General features: G+C 43.5%; 2 protein-coding genes across 2 annotated transcripts; one reads left to right on the top strand and one right to left on the bottom strand.

Annotated features, from left to right (window-relative positions):
• Positions 1-403: 403 nt before the first annotated feature.
• On the bottom strand, positions 404-5428 carry SAP18 (Sin3A associated protein 18). Its single transcript, XM_082602600.1, has 4 exons — positions 5285-5428; positions 5045-5154; positions 1078-1200; positions 404-815 (listed from the first exon to the last, which is right to left on the bottom strand). The coding sequence occupies exons 1-4, from the start codon at positions 5411-5413 to the stop codon at positions 659-661; spliced, it is 519 nt and encodes a 172-aa protein (XP_082458726.1). The 5' UTR covers positions 5414-5428; the 3' UTR covers positions 404-658.
• Positions 5412-20843, top strand: LOC309792485 (uncharacterized protein; the record flags this gene model as incomplete). Its single annotated transcript, XM_082602149.1, has 5 exons — positions 5412-5429; positions 5567-5635; positions 6217-6424; positions 19421-19514; positions 19756-20843. The coding sequence occupies 5 exons, from the start codon at positions 5412-5414 to the stop codon at positions 20090-20092; spliced, it is 726 nt and encodes a 241-aa protein (XP_082458275.1). The 3' UTR covers positions 20093-20843.
• Between the last annotated feature and the right edge of the window lie 4658 nt (positions 20844-25501).

The following is a 25501-nucleotide window of genomic DNA, read 5'->3' as shown; positions in this document are numbered from 1 at the left end:
AACCCTTGTTCCTCTGTACTACTTCCTGCCCTCAGAATGCCCCATTCTCACCACTTTTAAAACATAAGAAGGCCTCACTGTGGCACCCATTCTCCTTTTCTCTAACTTGTCATCACACCTTGATTCAGGCAGGCTGCTCCCTTCAAACACAGACAGCTTCTTCAACTCGCCTCAGCTCAGACTGTTCCAAAACGCCTCAGCTGCCCCCTCACCTTCCCAAAGGTCTTCTTCCCAACTCCGTGCAACCTTCTGGGCGACAAACTCCTGCTCTATTTAATACAATCTCATGGCTTTCCTGTTCTGCCCCATTTGGGCTTAAACATACCAACTCCATTACTTAGCATAAACCCCCAATACTAAATTAAACCCTGAACCCATGCCCCATTAACTTTCACACTCAAAGTGACTGCAACATATGTTTAACAATACAGTTTTACATATAATGCTAAGAGCACTTTTCATATTTTACAGAAGAACGTGAAACATGGACTTTCTATTAATATTCATACCACAGCAAAGCCAAGTCTAACTCCTAAATAGATGCATTACAATTTGTTTAGAGTTTAAAGGCTTAATGGCAGTAAGGGGAGGAGGAAAAAGCAAAAGTTTATTTTACATAATTGAATGGAAAATAAATTCAAGAAATAGTAAATAAAATTCAGTATGGCCTCATGCGCCCTGAAGGAGGCGGTGCCCGATTTGGAGGAGTGATTGCTATGTCCAGATAGTCTCCGATTTGGAACTTCTGCGACTGCAGCGTCATGGAGTCGTCAGTCCCCTTTCTCCCCGACATGGTGCTGCCAATCTCCTTTACTCTGCAGGGAAGGAGACCAACTGTTAAAGGGTGGCTGGTCAATGCCAGTGTGTGCTACAAAGTGACCGTGGGGCCGGACTTGCTCCATTATCTTACAGCACAGTTAAAATGTAAGTACTACATTAATCTAAACCAGATATTAAGATGTATAAATCTGTAGTTCCCCCCTCCACTAAAGAGATTCGTTGAAGGGATTATCCCTATCAGTTAAAACATACTGAAATCAAAGAGATTATCGGAATTAAGAATGAAAAGTTACCTACCGATAGCCAGGCCTTTTAAGATCTGTAAAAACAATTGCAAAATTGAAGTGTGTGCCCTTCTTTCTGGCTTCTGGGTAGACTTCTTTTACTAAACTAGTCAGTTCTTTCAGGGTTGCATCCATCCTGAATTTTTTTTTTTAGAAAAAAAGACATTACATTTGATTAATCAGCAATGATGTAACCAAGGATACTGGCACACAGTGAGTTAATTACATGTGTCTCAATTGCAACTTTACCTTAGAAACTGTCAGGGTCTTACAACTGAGTTAATTTTAAAGCACCTACTAATACTATTTGCCCCCAAATATTCCCCTTACCAGCCTCAGGGTTTGAAATTTTCATGAATTAAGGTCAGACTGGTAATATGCTGAAAGGGACTTCAGAATTACATATGCTACCTTTTGTTGCTATGTAACATCTCACTGGCCCAGGGATTTGCCCACTTAAGGATAACTAGTCCAAATTAATCCAAATTCTTAAAATAATTGTTTTTCATTATTTCAAAGACATACCTTTTCTACATTTTAGCATCTTTCTAAAATTAAATGTTGTGATGAGTTTTACAACAGATGGACTCCTAAAGCTAATGAAACCTATGGAATTTTCAAGACTAAGCATAGGCTCCTTTCACAATATATATTCTTGCCCTGCCAACTTCTATTTGAACTCAGAATTTAATATAGTCCCTTGAGCTAATATGGCACAATCTGGAAAAACCTTTTAAAATATAAGCACCTTGTAGTTAAGCAACAGTCTAAGTTTCTGAATTGTTTTCTTCCCTGACAACTGGGAACATGAAACGGAGGACATGGAACTTGAAGCAACACGGCCTGCAGAGTGCTATACAATGACCCTGGACACAAGGCCCCTGTAAAGATGAGAACTCCAATGGACAGCATCGAGCAGGGAGTCAAACACCCAAGACATCATCTAGTTTTCACTCTGCACCCTATTTATACCATCTCTACCACATCATCCTCAAGTAGAACCGTGGCTTCAAGTGCAGTGAGAACAAAAACGTCCACGGTGACCACATCAACGTCTGTTCTCTACTGCTGCTGAATCCTCCTCAGTGTGCCCGTAACAGAACTCAACAGTGTCCCCCGCAAAACATGCCCTTCCTCTCGTATTACCCTCAAAACTACCATCACCCACTTAGATGCCCAGGTCACAAAGCTAAGCATTGTTCAGTTCTTCCCATCTCTATCTTGTTGTTTCTACCTCCTGAAGACAGATCGAACTGGACGTCCCTGGCGGTCCAGCGGTTAAGACTCCACGCTTCCCCTGCTGTAGGTGCAGGGTCAGTCCCTGGTCAGGAGCCTAAGATCCCACATGCCTCGTGGCACAGCCAAAAGACAGATCAAATCTATTTGTTTCTCCATCTCCACCATCATAGCTTTATTCCAACCTCTCATTCAAATCTCTGTATGTTGCTTCCAACTCATCTCAACTTTTTTTTTTAACCTGACATTCTAATGATGTTTATTCTGTGTCAGTTATTCCCTGGTATGTACAGTGTATACTTATGTACCAGAAAGGACTCTTTCTTCCTTTCCAACAGAATTTCCCACATATTGTCGTCCTGCTCATAATGAACGTGGGGAAATTCGTTTCACACCTTTTGTCCTTAACAGTGTGAGTCCTCCACAAGCTTCCCACCTGCTGAGGACTATCCCCAGACCAACAGCTGGAGTGCCAAGTGTTGCTTTCTGATTAGCAGTCTAAAAGGTGAGTACACAGGCGACAAATGCAAGAACTCTCTCGGGGTTGAAGCCTTTGCTAGGTGACCGTGAGGGTCAGTTTTATGTGTCAATTTCGAGAAGCTACAGCCCCTAAACACTAAGGCAGGTGTTGTGTAAGGTGTTCTTTAGATGGGATTAAAGTCTATAATCAGTTGACTTTAAGGCAGATTATCCTAGATAATCTGAGTAAACCCTTTCAATCAATGAGTGGGCCTCATGCAACCAGTTGAAAAGGCCTTCAGAGCAGAGCTACGACTTCCCTGAAGAAATTCAGCAGCTTATGCTGCAGAGTTCCAGCCTACCCTTCATCATAACCTGCACCACAGGTTATGCACCACGGACTAGGGACTTAGGTACCTAAGCAGTCCCCACAATTGTGTGAACCAATTCTTTGCTATCAATCTCTTTACATCTCCTATTGGTCTGTTTTTCTGATTGAACCCTGTTACAGTGATCTACATAATTCTCTTCCAATAACCTGTCTAGTGGTCACCCAAGCACAGGATGCATCACTCCTGTGGTGTGTGGGTATTCCCACAGCTCCACACAGCGCCTTGGACTTCAGCAAACTCAACTAGCTTCTGCTGGGCTCCTCTGGACCTCACTCCTTTCTCCTTGACTTGTCTTAAGGCCTCCTACTTTGGCCCCTCAGTCTACTTCTACAAACTGAGAACTCCCAATCTTCCCTCATTACTGCTTCTGGCAGTGGCAGCGGGGCTCTGTGCTACCCCTCACCGACCATCCTGTCTGTCTTTGGCCACCGTTTTGAGGTATAACATAAGGTTGTCTTTCCTAGTTTGGTTGCAGTTTATGGACAGGACAGTTTAGGATAGGAAATTTTTGTAATTTCTTTCTTGATTGAGAGTAGAGAGTTTGTGGAACAATCTCACCCTGCCGTCTCCACCCTAAAGTCTTAATCAGCATTTATTTCATCTGCTTTCTCGCTGAGATTGTGTTTACTCTAGAGAGGGGCAGTACCCTCTTTATACCCTCTGGGTCTAAGCAAAGCACCTGGCAAATAGGAACTCTTAATTTGTTGGAGGAAATACAGGCTTTTAACATCTGAACAGAGGTGTTCATCAGTCTGTTGATAACAGTTCTTCCCTATAAGTTAAATCAACCTTCCTGAACTTTTATCCTGGAACAATACTGAACTAGAATCATACTACATAAATTGCGCTAAAAGGTGGAAATAACCCCTGAAGTGTTCATCAACAGACAAGTGGACAGACAAAATGTAGCACATGCTTCCAATGAAATATTATTCAACCCTAAGAAAGAATGGCTTTTTGTTATATACTAAACCATGATGAACCTTGCAAACATAAGTGAAATAAGCCAGACACAACAGGACAAATCCGATATGAGAGCACTTATATGAAGTACTTAGAATAGGCAAATTCATATAGACATAGAGGAGTGTCTACCAGGAACTGGGGTAAGGGAGGAATTCCCATTGTTACTGCTTACTGGGTACAGAATTTCTGCTGGGGGGAATTTAAACGTTTTGTAAATAGTGGTAATGGTTGCAAAATATGAATATATTTAACGCCATCAAATTGTACCCTTAAACAATTAAAATGGCAAATATCACATATATTTTACCACACTAGATGTATTTTTAAAAGTTATACACCTTTTACTGCTACTAAAAAGCCACGATAATGTCCAACCAAGGAGCTGCATGCAGCTTGCTGTATGTGATGCTCCTAGTCAGACGCGGGGTAGGAAAGGTACGCTTGAGGGGAAAACGCTCAGGGGCAGGTCTTCAGGAAACACATCAAAAGCTTCTCCATTAAGCACCACAACAAAAACCACCCAGTTCTGTTTTTTTCCATGCTACGACACCTAAGGCTTAGTATTTTGTGCAGACGCTCTACGAGGACGACAAATATCACCCAACAGCGCCGCTCCCCCTCCCCATGTTATTCTAGCACCACAAACTCGACCAAGTTTAGGGGCGGCTACGGCACTGAACGACCTACGTGTCTCTTTCGTACCAAGCAGCCACGGCAGTGACAGCAAACTTGGCTCAATTCTTTACAACCCAAAAGTTTCAACCTCAGACGTAAAAGCGCCACAAGATAAGCAAATACCCATTTCTCCAACAGCTGAGACCCCGACTTCCCGCGAGTTGCGCCCAGAGGCCCCGAGCGCTGGAGGAACTGAAAACGCGGCAGGCGGGCCCCCAGCGACCCCCGCCCCGACGCCAGGCCCTGACTCACCAGGTGTAGATCTGCAGCTCGCTGGACGGCACGTTTCCGCGGGAGAACTCGTCCATGCGGTGGTGGCGGCCGTTGTTGGTGGTGAAGACGCGCAGCAACAGCGGGCAGGTCTGGGGGCGGGAGAGGCGAGAGTCAGGCGGCGGCGAGCGCGGCCCCTTCCTTCCCCTCCACCCGCGCACGGCCGCCCCCTCCCGGCCGCCCCTCCACCCCGGGGCCCCCTCTACCTCTCCAGACCCGCACCTTCTCCCGATCGATGGGCTTCTCGGGCTCCTTCTTAATCTCCTCCTGAGTAACGCGCGACTCCACCGCCATCTTCCTCCTGCGGCCCGCGAGACGCTCGCCCTGACCTCCGACCCCAACAGCGAGCATGAGAACCAAAGCTCTCGCGAGGAGACGCTAGAGAATTTATCGAGGACCGGTGTGGGGGGGCGGGGCGTCTCAGCGCAGGCGCACTAGGCGGTGCGGGGGCCCGGCGGGCGCGCCTGCGCGTTGCGTCCCGGGAAAGGGCGGGCGCCGGCGTAGCGGGATAGACTGAGGGGCGGGCGCGCGCGGAGGGGCTGCTTGAGCGAGGCGGACGCCGGACTACGGAAGGTAAGGGTGAGCGCGCTCTCGGAATAACCGTGGGCCGCCTTCACGGCCAAGGGGTGGGATGCGTGGTACTACAACTGCTAACGGGAGAAAGCTGGCAAATCTGACTAAAGTGAAAAAAAAAAAGAAAAACACTTCTCAGAGAAACAAGCCGCAGGCCCGGAGGAGACGCCCGAGAGGCGTGTGGTGGCTGGAAGGCTAGTATCCGGGAGGCCCAAGGACTCCTGGAGAAAAGCACAGACATCCCGGTGGGAAGTGGGCCGAAGAGTTGGGCAAGTGCTTTAAAACGGAGGAATCCAGGTGGCCGGTCAACGCAGAAGGCGTTCGGGCGCAGGGCTAACCCGGGGACGCGTTAAAACCACAGGGACCGGCTTAGGCTGGTTGGATTTTAGCCACCCTGCACCCGCTGGCTTGGCGGAAATGAGACGCTCTGACCTGCGCCGTGGGTGGACCGCGGGGATCCTCTGACGCCGGCGGCGGCGTAGGCCGTGCGCCCACCCTGGGCGGCGGAGGGTCGTGAAGCAGAGGTGAGGGTGCGTGTGCTTCCGACCGAACACTTCCGCTCTGTGGTATTTACTCTATAGAAAACCTGGGTCACGGACACCGGAGGCGCTACAGGAATATCCCTGGCGGCGTCGTTACTAAAGACGAAGTCTGGAAAGCCCCCAAGTGCCCAAGGCGACGATGCTTCGGTGCATTGTGGTGGACCGTGCAGCAGCACAACTAGCCAACGGCAGCGGGTGGCATACGGCAGCCAGCATGAGCGGCCAAGAAGTTCGTTCGTGTTTTCCGGTAAGGTGCTGTCCTTCGCTTCATTGGAAAGTTTTGTTAGATTGTATGTGACGGCTATCATATCAGCGTGCATTAAAAAAAAAAAGACATAAAAATGGGTGAATTTTTGTGTAGCCATCTTAATGTTGAAGACGGAAGGAACAAAGCAATATTTTCGGCATGTTATGCTTTATTATTTCAAGAAAGGTAAAAATGCAGCTGAAACGCACAAAAAGATCTGTGCAGCGTGTGGAGACGGTGCTGTGACGGATCGAACGTGTCAAAAATGGTTTGTAAAATTCCTCGCTCGGGTTAGACCAGTTGAAGTTGATAGCAATCAAATCGAGACCTTAATGAAGGACAGTCAGCGTTAGACCACGCGGGAGGTAGACAGCACACTCAAAATATCCAGGTCAAGCGTTGAAAATCCTTTGCACCAGCTGGGTTATGCGAATCGCTTTGATGTTTGGGTGCCGCATAAGTTAAGCGAAAGACACATTATTGACCATATTTCCGCGTGCGATTCTCTAGTTAAAGATAACAAAAACGTTCCGTTTTTAAAACAAACTGTGACGGGTGATGAAAAGCAGATAATGTACAATAATGTGGAACGGAAGAGATTGTGGGCTAAGCGAAATGAACCACCTCCAACCACACCAACATCACTGGAGTTCATCCAAAGAAGGTGATGTTGTGTATATGGTGGGATTGGAAGGGAGTCCTCTATTATGAGCTCCTTCCGGAAAAACCAAACAATTTCAACAAGTACTGCTCCCGATTAGACCAACTGAAAGGAGCACTTGAAGAAAAGCATCTGGAGTTGGTCAACAGAAAATGCACACTCTTCCATCAGCATAATACACGGCTGCATGTATCTTAGATGACCAGGCAAAAACGGTTACAGCTTGGCTGGGAAGTTCTGATTCATCCGCTGTTTTCACCAGACATTGATTGCACCTTCGGATTTCCATTTATGTTGGTCTTTACAAAATTCTCTTAATGGAAGAAATTTCAATTCCCTGGAAGGCTGTGAAAGGCACCCGGAAAAGTTCTTTGCTCAAAAAGATAAAAAGTTTTGGGAAGATGGAATTACGAAGTTGCCTGAAAAATGGCAGAAGGTAGTGGAACGAAAGGGTGAATAGGTTGTTCAATAAAGTTCTTGGTGAAAATGAAAAATGTGTCTTTTATTTTTGCTTAAATACAAAGGAACTTTTTGGCCAACCAGTAGCTACCTGAAACAGCATGAAATTCGCAAACATAGTTCTGGGTGTAAGAAGCCAAAGGCAAAGGAATATTTACTGTGGGAATCCACTTTAACATCCAGAAGTAGGCAGTACTAAACTATGTTGTTCAGGATACATTTCCAGGTGATGTAATTATAAAGAGAAAAGCAATGAAGTAATTACTACAAAAGTCAGAATGGTAGTTACCTCCGAGCAGAGAAGGGGACTGTGATCGTGGAGGGTCAGAGGAGGTGCTTCTGGAGTGTTGAGAACATTCTGTTTTTTGACCTACGTGGTGGTTACTCAGTTGCTTGATTTAAAATTATTCTTTAAACAGTGCTTTCGTGTTGTGCATACTCTTCTCCATGAATGTTATTTCTTGCTATTTTAAAAAATAGCACCTTAAAGAAAAAACGAATGCCTATGAATCAGGCAGGAAAAGACAATCCAATAGAAAAGTGGGAAAAGACATGATAGGCATTTCATAGGAGAGAAAACACAGATTACATGGAAACGTGGAAAAGATGCCCAACCTCATGAATAATCATAATGCACATTTAAACCACAATGAGATAACATTTCACTCTACTAGATTGGCGAGAATGTAAGAGTCTGATGACCAAGTGCTGGCAAGGATTTGGAGGAAAGGGAATTATTATGGACTACTCTCATCCACTTTGGAAAAACCGGCATTACCTAGAAAGACTAGATATGTGCACCCCTTAAGACTCATCTATTGCACTCCTATTAGTATACCCTAGGGGAACTGTTACACTTGAGCACCAGGCAACATGTTGAATAATGTTCTAACATCTTTATTCATAATAACTAGAAACAATCTGAATGTCTCTCAAGACTATTTATAAAGTGGAGTACCATGAAGACTTGAAAGTGAACAAATGAATCAACATGCTTTTTGAAAAGGTAGAATAAAAAAAGCAAGTCACAGAAAACACAATAAGATTGAATTTATGAAAAGTTCAAAAATAGGAACAACTGCCCCCCCAAAAAAATACAATATAGGGAAGCAAACACAAGTGTTAAAACTATAACGAGGCTTCCCTGGTGGCGCAGTGGTTGAGAGTCCGCCTGCCGATGCAGGGGACACGGGTTCGTGCCCCGGTCCGGGAGGATCCCACATGCCGCGGAGCAGCTGGGCCCGTGAGCCATGGCCGCTGAGCCTGCGCGTCCGGAGCCTGTGCTCCACAACGGGAGAGGCCACAACAGTGAGAGGCCCGCGTACCGCAAAAAAAATAAAATAAAATAACGAGAAGCAAGGGGATGAAAACACTAGATTCAGGACAGTGTTACCTCTGAGAGTAAGCTTCATGCAACTTATGAAGGGCATCAGGGAGTTTCTAAGGCACTAGTAATGTACTCTTTCTCACTAAAAGCAGTGTGGTTTTTCATTCTTTACATTGTAGCTATACATTTTAGATTGTCTTTTATGCATGTGATTTACATCACTGTAAAAAAAATTTTTTTAAGGTGGTTAGGGATGGGACCTTGCATGCATTCAACTTTTTAAAGGATGATACTTAAATATTCTCCCCAGTTCTGATTCCAATATTAAATCTTTCAAAACCACCGTAGTATAAAAATACAGACACATGAGGGCACTCTAGTCAATCAGTTAAAGGGAAAACATTGAAACTGTGCAAATGAAGAACCTCACAACCTTTTATTGGTGATATTGGGGAGGTTTAGTTTCTTAGATATAAGCTCTCATTTTGAACCTTTCCAAATAATAAGCTCTCATCAAAACAGAATTTCCCAATACCTTGAGTCAGTGGAACGATAGTTTTATTATAGAACAGTTAAGGTAGCTTTTCAGGCATCCCTCAATCCACCCAACTTGGCCTTCTAGGTCCAGCTCTGAACACACGTTTTAATATTTAAGTGTATGCATCTGTTCTCTTTTTCTTTAGAATTTACTCAAATGAGTATTACACTTCTAGGTATATACCGAAAAGAATTAAAAGCAGGGACTGAAACAGCTATTTGAACACCAATGTTCATAGCAGCATTGTTCACAATAGTCAAAAAGTGGAAATAACTGTGTCAACAGATGAATGGATATAAATACTATGGAATATTATGCAGCCTCAAAAAGGAATGAAGTGGACTTCCCTGGTGGCACAGTGGTTAACAATCCGCCTGCCAATGCAGGGGACACGGGTTTGATCCCTGGTCCAGGAAGATCCCACATGCCTCAGAGTAACTAAGCCCGTGTGTCACAACTACTGAGCCCACACGCCACAACTACTGAAGCTCTCATGCCTAGAGCCTGTGCTTTGCAATAAGAGAAGCCACTGCAAGTGAGAAGCCCGTGCACCAAAATGAAGAGTAGCCCCTTTTCTCCGCAACTAGAGAAAGCCTGCGTGCAGCAACGAAGACCCAACACAGCAAAAAATAAATAAATAAATAATTTTTTTTTTAAAGGAAGTAAGTACTGGTACTTGCCACCATAGTGATGAACCTTGAAAACATTATGCCAAGTGAAATAATCCAGACACAAAGGAGCAAATATTGTATGATTCCACTTATATGAGGCACCTATAATTGACAACTTCATAGGTACAAAAAGTAGAATAGAGGTTACCTGGGCCTGGCAGGAGATGGGACTGAGGAGTTATTATTTAGTGGGTACAGAGTTTCTGTTTGGGACAATGAAAATTTCTGGAAAAGGACAGTGGTGAGGGTTGCACAACATTATGAATATACTTACTGTTACTGAATTGTACACCTAAAAATAGTTAAAATCATACATTTTATGTTACATATATTTTACCACAAAACTTTTTTAAAAGAGTGAACATTTGAGGTATGTGAAAATAGGTCATCAAGCTGTCTTCAATTTTCCTTTTCTCCCTCTTCTTTTACATATTCCGGCATTTCAAATTGAGAGAAAGGTAAATTATCCTAATTAAAATTAGAAATATGTAATGTAAAGTTTTACTGAATACTCCTTAGGCAGTGACTATAGCTCCATGGCTATTTCCGATGCTGAGGTTAAGGACAGCTTCTGGTGGCAGGAAAATAGGCATTCATGAATATGTACAAAACATGTTTCTGGAAAAGATTTAATAGAATATATTTCTTATAGAATTTTCTGACTCTTGATAAAAGTTGTGGATTGTAAATTTGAATCTCTCTGGGGGCGTTATTAAGCTTTTCAAATTTTTCCTTCATGTGCATCTGTGGGAGGCCAGGTGTATGGCATTTATAAGCACAATATTTATTGATGGGTTTCTATTTCAGAAAAAGGTGTATGTAAACACTCTCAGTAAAGCATCCGCTTGTTACCAAGAGTAGAAAAAAATATATGCATTTCCATAACCATTCCTAGAAGAATTAAGCCTAGAGGCAGTATAATTATTACTGAGAAGATAGGTTGTTTTATATTACCCTAAAACGTGTATTTTTTACAAACGAGAATACGTGCCTGCTTGGCATTATCACTACGAGCAGTGCTGCCGTGAACCAGTCCTGATGTTCCTAAGTGGTCTTGCTGTGTCACCTCTGGTCATTCTTCGCATTACAGCTCGGGGCAGTTGGTAGCGTTTTTTAAAGGCTACTCCCGCTACAACACACTCTGAGGTACGGGATTTGGGAGTCCATTTTTTAAGCCCTTCCCTGGTTCTCAGAACCATCTCATTTACAGTACATCTTAAGCCAATGGAACAGAATGACGGGTCACATCTGCTTTTCAGAGAGTTGAAATATCTCTCACTTTTTTAAGTGACCCCCTGTTTTAAGCATTTAAATGATTAGATTGAAAATTATTTTTTATATAAATCTATTTTATTTCTGGCTGTGTTGGGTCTGCATTGCTGCACGCGGGTTTTCTCTAGTTGCGGCGAGCAGGGGCTACTCTTCATTGCGGTACGTGGGCCTCTCACTGCGGTGGCTTCTCTTGTTGAGGAGCACAGGCTCTAGGTGCATGGGCTTCAGTAGTTGTGGCAGGCGGGCTCAGTAGTTGTGGCTCGCAGGCTCTAGAGCACAGGCTCAGTGGTTGTGGCGCACGGGCTTAGTTGCTCCGCGGCATGTGGGATCTTCCAGGACCAGGGCTCGAACCCTTGTTCCTGGCATTGGCAGGCGGATTATTAACAACTGTGCCACCAGGGAAGCCCCCTGAAAGTGATTTTTAAACAGATATGCTATTCCTCAAGAGTCTGCAGAGTGTCAACAGTGTATTTACCAGAAGCAAGTTGTGGAAGGCAACTAAAAAGCTTAATTAATGGTTAAAAAGCTTAGGCTTTGAAGTTAGATAGATTTTAAGTTTAAACTTCAGCTCAGTCAGTTGCTAGCTGATTAATCTTGAATCACTTAACTGCTCCAACTCAGATTCCTGATCCATATTAGGATAACAGAATACCACATAACCTGTTATGAGGAATAAATGCATCTAAAATAGTTGGCATAGTGTCTGCTGTATATACTAAGCACTCAACAAATGTGAGCCATTGTAATCACCATCATCATCTTGTAGATTCTGTTTCATTTTGCAATGAGGCAAGAGGGACAAAATAAGAGGCTAATTTCCCGTCAACTCCCTCTATTGCCCAAGGGTAGCTGATTTCATGAAAACTTCATGAAAAAAATAGCATTGCTGCCATAATTACTTAATTATACATTTCTGCCAATTCACTACCCTGCACATTCAAATAAAGATGTACTAATCTTGGTATTAAGATGGTCCGGTGGTTAAGACTTCACGCTTCCACTGCACAGGGCGTGTGATCAATCCCTGGTTGGGATCTTCACGCCTGGGAAGTGGCACAGCCAAGAAAAATAAAATAAAATTTTAAAAATATTTTTATTTTTAATTTTCATGTGGGAAATGGTGTTTTTTAAAAGTATTTATTATTTTATTCATTTGGCTATGCTGGGTCTTAGTTGAGGCATGCAGGATCTTTTAATTGTGGCATGCGGGATCTAGTTCCCTGACCAGGGATCAAACCCGGGCCTCCTGCATTGGGAGCGTGGAGTCTTAACCACTGGGCCACCAGGGAAGTCCCAAAAAGATATTTTAAAAAAAAAGGTTACACATGAAGAAAGATCTCCAGTAATTTATTTGTTAGTTCTTTGGGATTAGGAAATGTGTGTGAATAGATTTATTTGTGGTATTGATGTCCACCATGGCCTGAATATTAAGACTCTGCTTTATATATACGAGACAGTAAAATATGTGTTGAATGCTTAAAGACATTTTAAAGTGCTTAGATAAGTATCCCAGTATCATACTCTCACCTTTTAGATTTATATGGCAGTAATAATAATAATATTTAATCATCACTGTATCAGTTATCTTTTTATTGCTGTGTAACAACCACCTGAAAACCTAGAAGCTAAAGTAACAACCATTTTATTTGGGCTGGTCTCAGCTAGGCAGTTCCGGTCTCGCCTGGTTTCCCTCATGTAATTGTGGTTTTCTGAGAGCTCAGCTTGGAGGAAGGGGGTTAGGTGGTCTAAGGTACTTCACCTCCCTATCTAGCTGATGGCTATGGCTGTTGTCTGGGCCATGTGTCTTTCACATTGTGGTCTCAGGGTTCCAGTAGAGTCAGACCGGAAGCTGCAGGCATAGTAAGCACTTGGCTCATTAGCTACACAACTTCATTTTTGCCACATTCTGTTGGCCAAAGCAAGTCACAAAGCCATGCCAAGAATCAAGGAAGTGGAGAAATAGACTTTACTTCCTGGTCAGTTATAGCTAAGACACACTACAAAAGGGCATGCACATAGGATGGAGGAATTTATGGCCATTTTTAACAATCTACATGCTAGGCACTTTACACATGTTTGCATGCATTATCTCATTTATTTTTCACAACTGTCCTATGAGATATGTATATTATTGAACCTCTTTTACAGATGAGAAAACTGAAACACAGAGATGTTATATAAGTTCACATTTCTATTTGGAAAATGTTTATTAAGAGTTCTTAATGGGGCTTCCCTGGTGGCGCAGTGTTTAAGAATCCGCCTGCCAATGCAGGGGACATGGTTTCGAACCCTGGTCTGGGAAGATCCCACATGCCACGGAGCAACTAAGCCCGTGCGCCACAACTGCTGAAGCCTGTGTGCCACAACTACTGAAGCCTGCACGCCTACAGCCCGTGCTCCGCAACAAGAGAAGCCCGCACACTGAAACGAAGAGTAGCCCCCGCTCACTGCAACTAGAGAAAGCCTGCGCACAGCAACCAAGACCCAACGCAGCCAATAATAAATAAATAAATAAATAAATAAATAAATAAATAAATAAATAAATAAATATATTTTTAAAAAAGAGTTCTTAATGACTAAAATTATGCTGGTAATAGAATGTTACATTTAAAGGAAGCATAAAATATTATAAATAAAGTAATTCAATTATGTTTTTAAAGTATATGCACACATACAGACATTCTGGGAGGACATATTCAAAAATATTAACAAATTCTTCTGAGTTGGAAAGTAATGGATAATTGTGATTTCCATCTTTTTTTGCTTTCCACATTTTTTATGAGTATATATTTACTTTTAGAAATTAAAAGTAATGTTTAAAAAGTAAATCTCTATGAAAACTCACAAGAAGAAATAGATGATCTGAATAAACCTTTGTCTATTATAATGAATTGAATCAATAATTAATAACCTTCTAAAACAGAAAGCACCAGGCCCACATGGGTTCACTGGTGAATTCTACCAAACACTTAAGGAAGAAAGTATACAAATTCTCTACAATCTCTTCCAGAAAATAGAAGAGAGAACACTTCTTAACTCATTCTGTAAGGCCAGCATTACCCTAATACCCAAACCAGACAAAGACATTACAAGAAAGAAAAACAACAGACTAATATTTCTCATAAGCATAGATGCAAAAATCCTTAACAAATAATAGCAAATCAAATCCAACAATGTATAAAAAGTTATGACCAAGTGGGATTTGTCCCAGATAGACAAATCAGGGAGCATGATGCCTCCAGCTTTATTCTTCTTTCTCAAGATTGCTTGTCTCTTCAGGCTCTTTTGTGGTTCCATACAAATTTTAGGATTGTTTGTTCTATTTCTGTGAAAAATGCCATTGGAATTTTTATAGGGATTGCTTTTAATCTGTGGATTGCCTTGGGTATTATGGATATTTTAACAATATTAATTCTTCTAATGCATGAGCATAGAATATTTTTCCATTTAGCTGTGTCTTCTTCAATTTCTTTTCTGAATGTCTTACAGTTTTCAGTATGTAGGTCTTTGACCTCCTTGGTTGAATTTATTCCTAGGTATTTTATTCTTTTTGATGCAATTGTAAATGAGATTGTTTTCTCAATTTCCTCAATGTCTTACAGCTTTCTTTCCAGCTTAAAGAAGCCCCTTTAACATTTCTTTTAAGGCTGGTTTAATGGTGATGAACTCCTTGAGCTTTTGCTTTCTGGAAAACTCTTTATCCTTCAATTCTGAATGATAACTTTGTCAGGTGGCGTATTCTTGGTTGCAAGTTTTTTGCCCTTTCAGCTCTTTGAATATATCATGACACTCCCTCCTAGCCTGAAAAGTTTTTTTCTGCTGAAAAATCTGCTGATAGTCTTATGGGGGTTCCCTTGTATGTAACAAGTTATTTTTCTCCTTCTATTTGCTGCTCTGATTGAGTGAGTTTCACTGCCTTGTCTTCATGTTCACTGATTCTTTCTACTGCTTCATCTTGTCTGCTGTGGAACCCTTAAGTGTATTTTTCAGTTATTCTTCAGCTCTGTTACTTCTGTTTGGTACTTTCTTATATTTTCTATCTCTCTGTTGAAATTCTCACTGTGTTCATCTATTCTTCTCTTCATTTCAGTAAGCATCTTTATGACCATTAGTTTTAACTTTTTATCAGGTAAATTACTTATCTGCGTTTCACTACGTTTTCTTCTGAGATTTTATCTTATTTTTTCATTTGGAACATATTCCTCTGTTTCTCCATTTTGCTTGACTTTTTGTGTTGGTTTCTATACAGTAGATAGAACAACTACCTCTCCCAGTCTTGAAGGAGCGGCCTCGTGCTGGAGGTGAAATTTGTCATTCAACCCTGCCCCAGCTCTTGGTTGTCTCTCAAATCTTGTGCTTGTCCAAACAGCTTATTATTTTTTTTATTCAAGTATAGTTGACTTACAGTGTTGTGTAAATTAATTTCTGCTGTACAGCAAAGTGATTCAGTTATACATATGTATACATTCTTTTTCATATTCTTTTTCTATTATGGTTTATCACAGGATATTGAATATAGTTCCCTGTGCTCTACAGTAGGGCCTTGTTGTTTATCCATTTTATATATAATAGTTTGCATCTGCTATCCCAAACTCCCAAACAATCCCTCCCCCCACACCCCTCCCCCTTGGCAACCACAAGTCTGTTCTCTATGTCTGTGTGTCTGTTTCTGTTTTGTAGATAAGTTCGTTTGTGTCATTATATGTGTCATACCACATATAAGTGATATCATATGGTATTTGTCTTTCTCTTTCTGCCCTACTTCACCTAGTATGATAATCTCTAGGTCTGTCCATGTTGCTGCAAATAGCATTATTTCATTCTTTTTTTATGGCTGAGTAGTATTCCATTGTGTGTATGTACCACGTCTTCTTTATCCATTCATCTGTCAATGAACATTTAGGTTGTTTCCGTGTCTTGCCTATTGTAAATAGTGCTGCTGTGAACCTTGGGGTGCATGTATCTTTTTGAATTATACTTTTGTCCAGATATTTGTCCAGAAGTGGGATTGCTGAATCATATGGCAACTCTATTTTTAGCTTTTTGAGGTGCCTCCATACTGTTCTCCATACTGTTTTCCACAGTGCCTACACCAATATACATTCCCACCAACAATGCAGGAGTGTTACCTTTTCTCCACAGCCTCTCCAGCATTTGTTATTTGTAGATTTTTTTTTTACTTATTTATTTATTTTTATTTTTGGCTGCATTGGGTCTTCATTGTTATGCGCGGGCTTTCTATAGTTGCAGCAAGAGGGGACTGCTCTTTGTTGCAGTGCACGGGCTTCTCATGGTGGCTTCTCTTGTTGCAGAGCATGGACTCTAGGCACACAGGCTTCAGTAGTTGTGGCACATGGGCTTAGTAGTTGTGGCTCACAGGCTCAATAGTTGTGGCGCACAGGCTTAGTTGCTCTGCAGCATGTGGGATCTTCCCAGACCAGGGCTTGAACCCATGTCCCCTGCATTGGCAGGCGGATTCTTAACCACTGTGCCACCAGGGAAACCCCTGTAGATTTTTTAATGATGGCCATTCTGACCAGTGTGAGGTGGCAACTCATTGTAGTTTTGATTTACATTTCTCTAATAATTAGCAATGTTGAGTACCTTTTCATGTGCCTGTTGGCCATTTGTATGTCTTCTTTGGAGAAATGTCTATTTAGGTCTTCTGCCCATTGTTTTTTGTTTTTTGTTTTTTAAGGCCTGCTTAGAAAATGCACAGGCAAGAACTAAGTAGATGAAATTTTTGTGATTTTTCTTTTTAATAAAGGAGGGTTTTCTATTTGTTTGTTTGTTTGTTTGTTTGTTTACGGCCGCATTGGGTCTTTGTTGCTGCACACAAGCTTTCTCTAGTTGTGAGCGGGGCTACTCTTCTTTGCGGTGCACGGGCTTCTCATTGCGGTGGCTTCTCTTGTTGTGGAGCACGGGCTCTAGGCGCGCAGGCTTCAGTAGTTGCAGCACGTGGGTTCAGTAGTTGTGGCTCACGGGCTCTATCGCCCAGGCTCAGTAGTTGTGGCACATGGGCTTGGTTGCTCCACAGCATGTGGGATCTTCCCAGACCAGGGCTCGAACCTGTGTCCCCTGCATTGGCAGGAGGATTCTCAACCAGTGCGCCACCAGGGAAGCCCTTCTGCCCATTTTTTGATTGGCTTGTTTGTTGTTGTTGTTGAATTGTATAAGCTGTTTGTGTATCTTGGAAATTAATACTTTGTCAGTTGCATCATTTGCAAATATTTTCTTCCAGTTTGTAGGTTGTCTTTTCATTTTGTTTATGATTTCCTTTGCTGTACAAAAGCTTGTAAGTTTGATTAGGTCCCATTTGTTTATTTTTGCTTTTATTTCTATTGGGTTGGCAGATTGAACTAAGAAAACATTGGTACAACTTATGTAAGAGAATGTTTTGCCTATGTTTTCTTCTAGGAGTTTTACGGCGTCATGTCTTATATTTAAGTCTTTAAGCTATGTTGAGTTTATTTTTGTATAGGGCCTGAGGGTGTGTTCTCAGTTCATTGATTTACATGCAGCTCAAACAGCCTATGATATTTTTACTTGCTTCCAGTAAAAGGTGTGTGCCAAGACCTGTCAGTGTCCCAAAGGGGAGGGTCTCAGCACCTGGATTCAGGCTGATTGGAAGCCAGACCCTCAGGCAGCAGCTTTTAAAAGAATGCAGTGTATACAGCCCTGTGGGACTGCAGGTGTAAGCCCCGCTGGCCACCAGAGCCAGGCTATGTGGAGGTGTCCCCTGGGCAGCAGTTGCAAAAACTGGGGCTCCAGACAAGCGTATGAGCTCTTCTCTGGGAGATACCAGTGAGCTAGAGAAAGGTAGAGGGAGCATGCCCAAATGATCCACAGCCCATGTTCATTTTGTTTTGTTTTGTTTTGTTTTAATAGTGGTCACCCACTATTAAAGTGATATCTTATTATGGCTTAGATTTTCATTTACCTAGTGATTAGTGATGTTGAGCATCTTTTCATATGCTTCTTGGCCAGGTATCTGGGTTTTAAACTGTTATAGAGTGCTGAATTGTAGCTGTTTTCAGCCAATCCTCGTGTCTTTTGTAAGACTGCATAACAAAAACAGCTCACAAACAATCTAGAGACCAATGAGCTTTTTAAGGTGTCTCAGAAGTTGAGCCCCTGTCACTTCAGTTGGGTTCTAACACTGTTGGGTTGGAGACCTTCAGTGTGGCCCAAAGCATGTAGCAGTTCTAGTTCAATCACCGTTTAAGTAAGCGGATGAATACTCACTTAGAAGGATATAAGAGCCTCTTAAAAGAGAAGGAATGTCTTATTACATATAGAAAACTCTAGGCCTACATGATTCCACTGCTGTATTCTTCCATCCATTTAAGGAAAAAATAAGACCAACTCTACACAGATGTTTCCAGAAGGTAGAACACTTCCCAACTCTTATTATGAGGCTGGCGTTGCTCTGATCCCCAAGCCAGACAAACGCTCTCTGCAGAGGGCCCTCAGACCTCCTTCCTAAAGCACACTGACTGGTACCAGTGGGAGTGTGACTGGTGAAGCTGGGCCTGGAGCTCAGTGCTGGAAAGGGGGTGGGGGGGTGGTACAGGCTGGGGTGCTGTGGGAGTTCAGTCAGGACGAGCACCCTGAATGGAACTTTACAGAAGCGCAAGTTCTCTGGGTCCTGTGTGTGCCGCAGCGGGAGGGGCCTCCTTCAGAAGCAGCTCGCTCGTGCTGTGCAGGGTCTTTTTCCTTCTTTAAAGTTTATTTCTGTGTCCCGTTGAGTGAAATGCACCTTCCCACTGTACGGAACAGAAGGAATAGTTACTCTGCTTTTTCATCAAATGAGAATTTTTCTGGCAGTTTTGCAGTGATTGACATGGCTTAGCCATTTTCACACAATTCTTCCCCATTCTGTTTACGCCTGTTTTGTCCTGAGTCCTTAGGTTTCTGTGGTCCCCAAGGTCCATGCACTTGGCCTGCTCCCCTGGCTGTGGAAGAAGAGGGGGCTCCTGCTGTCTCCCCCAGCTCCGTCTGCTGTGCTGCCTGCTGGGTGGAGTGAAGGCCACGTGGGACCATCAAAGCCCTTTTTCCATCATCTTAGATCCTGACCTTCCCATGAAACCTGCCCAGGAGGAGGGGGTGACACCAAGAAGAGGGAGAAAAGCTGGAACTGGAGTAAATGCTAAGACCTGCAGGTGAGCTTCGAGGAGAGATGTGGGCTGGGACACGGCGGGGACAAGCCCAGAGGTGTGGGCAGCAGGTGCTTGGCCCTCCCTGTTCTTAGCACCTGGTGGTTAGGCAACCACAGGGCTGGGATTTCTGGCAAAGTTTTCTCCATTTCACTCATCTGTGAGGGCTCAGCACTTCTCATGAATTAGTGCATGGAAGGCGCACAAAAACCTTGCGAAGTTATACGACTCTTCCTTTTTCTTTCAGGTGTGGAGACTCTGAGGCCTGGCTGGGAGCCCAAGGATTCAGGCAGGGTCCCAGCGAGGGCGGCTCAAGACGCCTTCCCTTGGCATCCTTGTCATCGCAGCTCAGGAACTGCCCAAGAGCACACAAGGCAGGTCCAAACCCGGACCTAATGCAGGACTCACCCCGCGGGGCACCCACAGGCCCTCAGCGAGGAGCGTGTGCCCCACGGAAGGCTGTGCCATGCTTGTCAGGACTGGAGAGGCTGCCTGGAAACACTTTTGTTCCTGCCTTTAGAAATTTGCTTGCACTTTCTAGAAAATATACATCATATATATATTTTTTATATGTAAAAATATAAATACACACACATATTCAGATGTCTCCCTCGAAACTGTGACACCCGCACGTTAACATTCTCATCTTAAACAGAGAACACTTGGCTTGGGGGTAGAGCTACCTGTGTGCTAAATCAGCAGCTGTGGATTGTCTTGCCCCTTAGGTTTCAGATCTACCTGGCCCTGTGATGCACGAGGCTCCCCTGGGCTTTGATGTCAGAAGAACTTGAGGTGCCCTGTCCCTCCCTCAGGTCCCCGCAGCCTGGAGCCTCAGCTCCTCCATCTCTGCGTACCTGGCACGAGATGCAAAGTGCCCGGAGCAGCTCGGCACCAATGGACAGAAACTCCTGTAAGCAGCTTCCAGCCTTGGAGGACCCAACAGATCCAACTTTTTCAGTTTTACACTCACTGTGCAAGTATATTGAACATGAATCGTATTCATTTATCACCCAAGTGAGAAAACATGGGCCTTTCAAAATCCTACCAAATGTAAACTTTTCCTAAGACCTCATCTATACAAAGAAGTAACTACTAGTTGGACTGATCTTTCAAGACCTCTCTTTATGATTACTTATTTCCTGAAATGTTTTATTTTTTATTAAACTAACATGTATTGCACAAAATTCAGAAGAGAATATCAAAGTGAAAGAAGAAATTTTTTTAATTATCCATAACCCTGTCAGGTAGAGTGATAACAACTATGAATATTTTGGTGTTTTTCATTCATTTTGTGTGGATACACATATATATAAATAAATACGTGCCAATGTGGAATGACATGGTAACATTTATTTGATAATCTTTTTCTAAACATTTCATCGATATATACTACAGAAAAATGCACAACCTCCTTTTTTTTTTTTTTTTTTTTTTTTTTTTTGCGGTACGCGGGCCTCTCACTGTTGTGGCCTCTCCCATTGCGGAGCACAGGCTCCGGACGCACAGGCTCAGCGGCCATGGCTCACAGGCCCAGCCGCTCTGCGGCACGTGGGATCCTCCCAGACCGGGGCACGAACCCGTGTCCCCTGCATTGGCAGGCGGACTCTCAACCACTGCGCCACCAGGGAAGCCCATCCTTTTATGTGCAATACATGACAACCATCTTAACCTAGCACTAAGTCCTCTTCTATAGCAGAGTGCAGATTTCCTCTGTGAACCTGCTGCCCCTCCGGGATTCCGGAATTGCCTGAGGTCAAACAACCTTCTGATACGAGTTTCAGTTCTTCAGTAAGATTTTTTTTTCTTTTTTTTTTTTTTTTTTTGGCCTTGCCACGCGGCTTGCAGGATGTTGGTTCCCCGACCAGGGATTGAACCTGCGCCCTCAGCACCTCAGCGGTGAAAGCACGGAGTCCTAACCACTGGACTGCCGGGGAATTCTCCAGTAGGACTCTTATTTCAAGGTCCTGCACACTCTCCCAGGTCATCTATGGAAACTCATGGGCCTTAGGACCACCTGTATCAGGACCCTGGGGCTCTTGATTAAAATGCAGATTCTTGAGTTCCCACCTCAGCCTTGCTGAATAAGAATGTCTGGGTTTGGGGTCCAGGAATCTTCATTTTAAATAAGCCCATCTAGAAATTCTTATGAGCATTAAAGTCTGAGTGACCCTGGCCTTTGGCCACATTAATGTGAGCATTCCTTCTTGGGGTGTTGTTTTCCAGAATGGTTGAGGAGGTATAGCCCTCTCAATCTTCATGAAAGGGGCTTTGTGTTCCTCAGTGACGCCTAGATTGTAGGGTCTCTGCTTAACAGGAGGTTGTGTGGAGATGAGATGCCTTGGTGGTGGGGGAGACGAGCCGGCTGCATTACCTACTCAACCACTTTCACCCCTCGGAGCCTGGATTTTCTCACTGCAAAACGGTGGTGAAAATAATTATCTCATGGGGTTGCTCCAAGGACTGCATGAGATAATGTTTGGGAAAGTCTCTGCAAACCAAAATCTGCTCTACAATATTATTCTTGTTATCCACAGCTCAACACTTTTCCCTCTCAGCCATGGGGGGTCCTGGGTAACCATTGCTCCTACACGTGTGATGCCCTTATACGGTAGCCACTAGCCACATGTGACTTGAACATTTAAAATGTGGATAGTCTGGGGAATTCCCTGGCACTCCAGTGGTTAGGACTCTGCGCTTCCACTGCAGGGAGCCTGGGTTCGATACCTGGTCGGGGAACTAAGATCCCACATGCCGTGCAGTGTGGCCAAAAGAAAAAAAACGTGGCTAGTCTGAATATTGTTAGTTTTTTTTTATATTTATTGAAATAGAGTTGATTTACAAAGTTGCATTAGTTTCAGGTATACAGCAAAGTGGTTCAGTTATACCTATATATATATATATATTCTTTTTTAGATTCTTTTCCATTATAGGTTATTACAGGATATTGAATATCGTTCCCTGTACTATATAGTAGATCCTTGTTGGTTATCTGTTTTATATATAGTAGTTTGTATCTGTTAATCCCAAACTCATAATTTATCCCTCCCCCCCTTTCCCCTTTGGTAACCATAAGTTTGTTTGCTATGTCTATGAGTCTGTTTCATAAATAAGTTCATTTGTATCATTTTTTTAGATTCCGCATACAAGCGATATCATATGATACTTGTCTTTCTCTGTCTGACTTCACATAGTATGATAATCTTTAGGTTCATCTGTTGCTGCAAATGGCATTATTTCATTCTTTTTTATGGCTGAGTAGTATTCTATTATATATATGTACCACATCTTCTTTATCCATTCATCTGTCAATGGACATTTAGGTTGCTTCCATGTCTTGGCTATTGGACATAGTGCTGCTATGAACATTGGGCTACATGTATCTTTTTTTTTAAATTTATTTTTGCCTATGTTGGGTCTTCGCTGCTGCCCACGGGCTTTCTCTAGTTGCAGCGAGCAGGGGCCACTCCTCGTTGCAGTGCGCAGGCCTCTCACTGCAGTGGCCTCTCTTGTTGCAGAGCACGGGCTCCAGGCGAGCGGGCTTCAGTAGTTGTGGTGCATGGGCTTCAGTAGTTGTGGCTCATGGGCTCTAGCGCACAGGCTCAGTAGTTGTGGCGTACGGGCTTAGTTGCTCCATGGCATGTGGGATCTTCCGGGACCAGGGCTCAAACCCATGTCCCCTGCATTGGCAGGCGGATTCTTAACCTCTGCGCCACCAGGGAAGCCCTATCTTTTCGAATTATAGTTTTCTCCAGATACGTGCCCAGGAGTGGGATTGCTGGATCGTATGGTAGTTCTACTTTTAGTTTTTTAAGGAACCTTCGTGCTGTTCTCCATAGTGGCTGCACCAGCTTACATCTGCACCAACAGTGTAGAAGGGTCCCCTTTTCTCCACACCCTCTCCAGCATCTGCTATTTGTAGATTTTTTGATGATGGCCATTCTGCCTGGTGTGAGGTGATACCTCATTGTGGTTTTGATTTGCATTTCTCTAATAATTAGCAGTGTTGAGCATTTTTTCACGTGCCTGTTGGCCATCTGTATGTCTTCTTTGAAGAAATGTCTATTTAGATCTTTTGTCCATTTTTTGATTGGATTGTTTGTTTTTTGGGTTATTGAGATGTATGAGCTCTTTGTATATTTTGGCAATTAATCCCTTGTTGGCTGCATCATTCACAAATATTTGCTCCCATTCCATATGTTGTCTTTTTGTTTTGTTTATGGTTTCCTTTGGTCTGAATATTATAATAGATATACTGTAAGTTAAAGTACACATCAGACTTTGAAGACTCAGTGCAAAAAAATAGAGTAACTATCTCAATAAATTTTTAATATTGACTACCTGTTGAAATAGTATTTGGAGTTAAGAAAAATATATAATTAAAATCTATTTCACTTTTTTTCATTTTTTCTAATGTGGCTAACTAGAAAACATTTAATTGCATATGTGATTTGCACTATATTTTTGTGGGTAATGCTTTTCTAGAGACCTTTTCAATAAAATACGTGCAGTAAAATTCACAAGTAAAAAAGAAGGATGTCCATAAGTAAGAAAACAAACAACCGAAGTTTAAAAATGGGCCAAAGACCTTAACAGACATCTCAGCGAAGAAGACATACAGATGGCAATAAGCCTGTGAAGAGATGGTCCACATCACGTCATCAGGGAAATGCAAAGTAAAACAATGAGACACCACTCCACCCCTACGAGAAGGGCCGAACTCCAGAACACCGACCACACCCAGTGCCAGCGAGGCTGTGGGGCAGCAGGCGCCCTCGTCGCTGTGGCGGGAACGCAGGGCGGTGCAGCCCCTTTGGAGGACGGTTTGCGCCCCCCTCCTCGAAGCTGCCGGCCCGGCCGGGCTCCCGAGCGGCGGTCAAAGCGCCACATTCAGGAACCTGCACACGACAGGCCTGACTGGCTGGAAGCGGGACTGACCAGGGGCACCTCTGTTCTCTGGTGAATCTGTCTCATCAGATAACGAAATGAAGATGTTTCAGAGGATTTAAAAGTGGGCTGGAATAACCTTGAACCACTAACACAGCACGCTCTGTACAGTGATTGTGGTCGTCCCTCTGGATTCACCAAGCTGTTGAGTTGTAAACGTGAGGGAAAGAGTTCCACGTGAGTGTGACAAGTCAGCATTTGTATTTTACACAATTAAAGGGACAAAATAAATCTTAAAAAGGTCTTTAAAGGTAAAGAAGACTGTATTGGCCTGAATGAGTAATTGGCCTAAGAGTAGGGTAATGTTACAATTTCACATTCTCAGCCCTGCCGGCCACCCGTGGCATCACACAGTACTCTGTCCTGAGTGTTGTTAGGAGGAGGCCGAGGGAGGGGACCGAGACCCAGGCTTCATGAAGTCACTTTAAGGAAGTGATAGCTACAGCGTAGAAAACATGACTGAGGCCCAGGGAAGGTGAGGTGCTGGTCGTGGCTAAGAAGGCCAGAGTCTAGCGCACAGCATTCTCTCGAAGGCGGCTGTTAGGAGATTTTTTTATTATTTAATTAATTTTTGGCTGCGTTGTGTCTTCGTTGCCGCGTGCGGGCTTTCTCTAGTTGCGGCGAGCGGGGGCTACTCTTCGTTGCGGTACACGGGCTTCTCATTGGGTGGCTTCTCTTGTTACGGAGCACGGGCTCTAGGCACGCGGGCTTCAGTAGTTGTGGCACGTGGGCTCAGTAGTTGTGGCTCACAGTCTCTAGAGCGCAGGCTCAGTAGCTCTGGCACACGGGCTTAGTTGCTCCGCGGCATGTGGGATCTTCCTGGATCAGGGCTCGAACCCGTGTCCCCTGCATTGGCAGGCAGCTTCTCAACCACTGCGCCACCAGGGAAGCCCCGTAATTCACCTTAAAATACTCCAGTGCAGCCGGTGTGATATCACGTGTGTGCCAATCAGCTTCACATCTAATTCTGAGAATGTGCAGCCAACCGCCTGCTACCAGCACTAAAACACAGCTCAGCCATCACCGGAGTGAGCCACCCACAAGGCAGC

Source organism: Mesoplodon mirus, assembly GCF_964341445.2.
Source record: "Mesoplodon mirus genome assembly, chromosome: 17".
Lineage (NCBI taxonomy): Eukaryota > Metazoa > Chordata > Mammalia > Artiodactyla > Ziphiidae > Mesoplodon > Mesoplodon mirus.
This window is presented reverse-complemented; position numbering and strand designations above follow the sequence as displayed.

What these genes read in the sequence shown, in the direction of transcription:
- SAP18 (XM_082602600.1), bottom strand. Translation starts at nt 5,413, where the DNA reads ATGCTCGCTGTTGGGGTCGGAGGTCAGGGCGAGCGTCTCGCGGGCCGC. An exon ending in AGCCCATCGATCGGGAGAAG is followed by an intron (nt 5,155 to 5,284) that starts GTGCGGGTCTGG and finishes TCCCGCCCCCAG; the next exon opens with ACCTGCCCGCTGTTGCTGCG. An exon ending in GAGCTGCAGATCTACACCTG is followed by an intron (nt 1,201 to 5,044) that starts GTGAGTCAGGGC and finishes AAAAAAATTCAG; the next exon opens with GATGGATGCAACCCTGAAAG.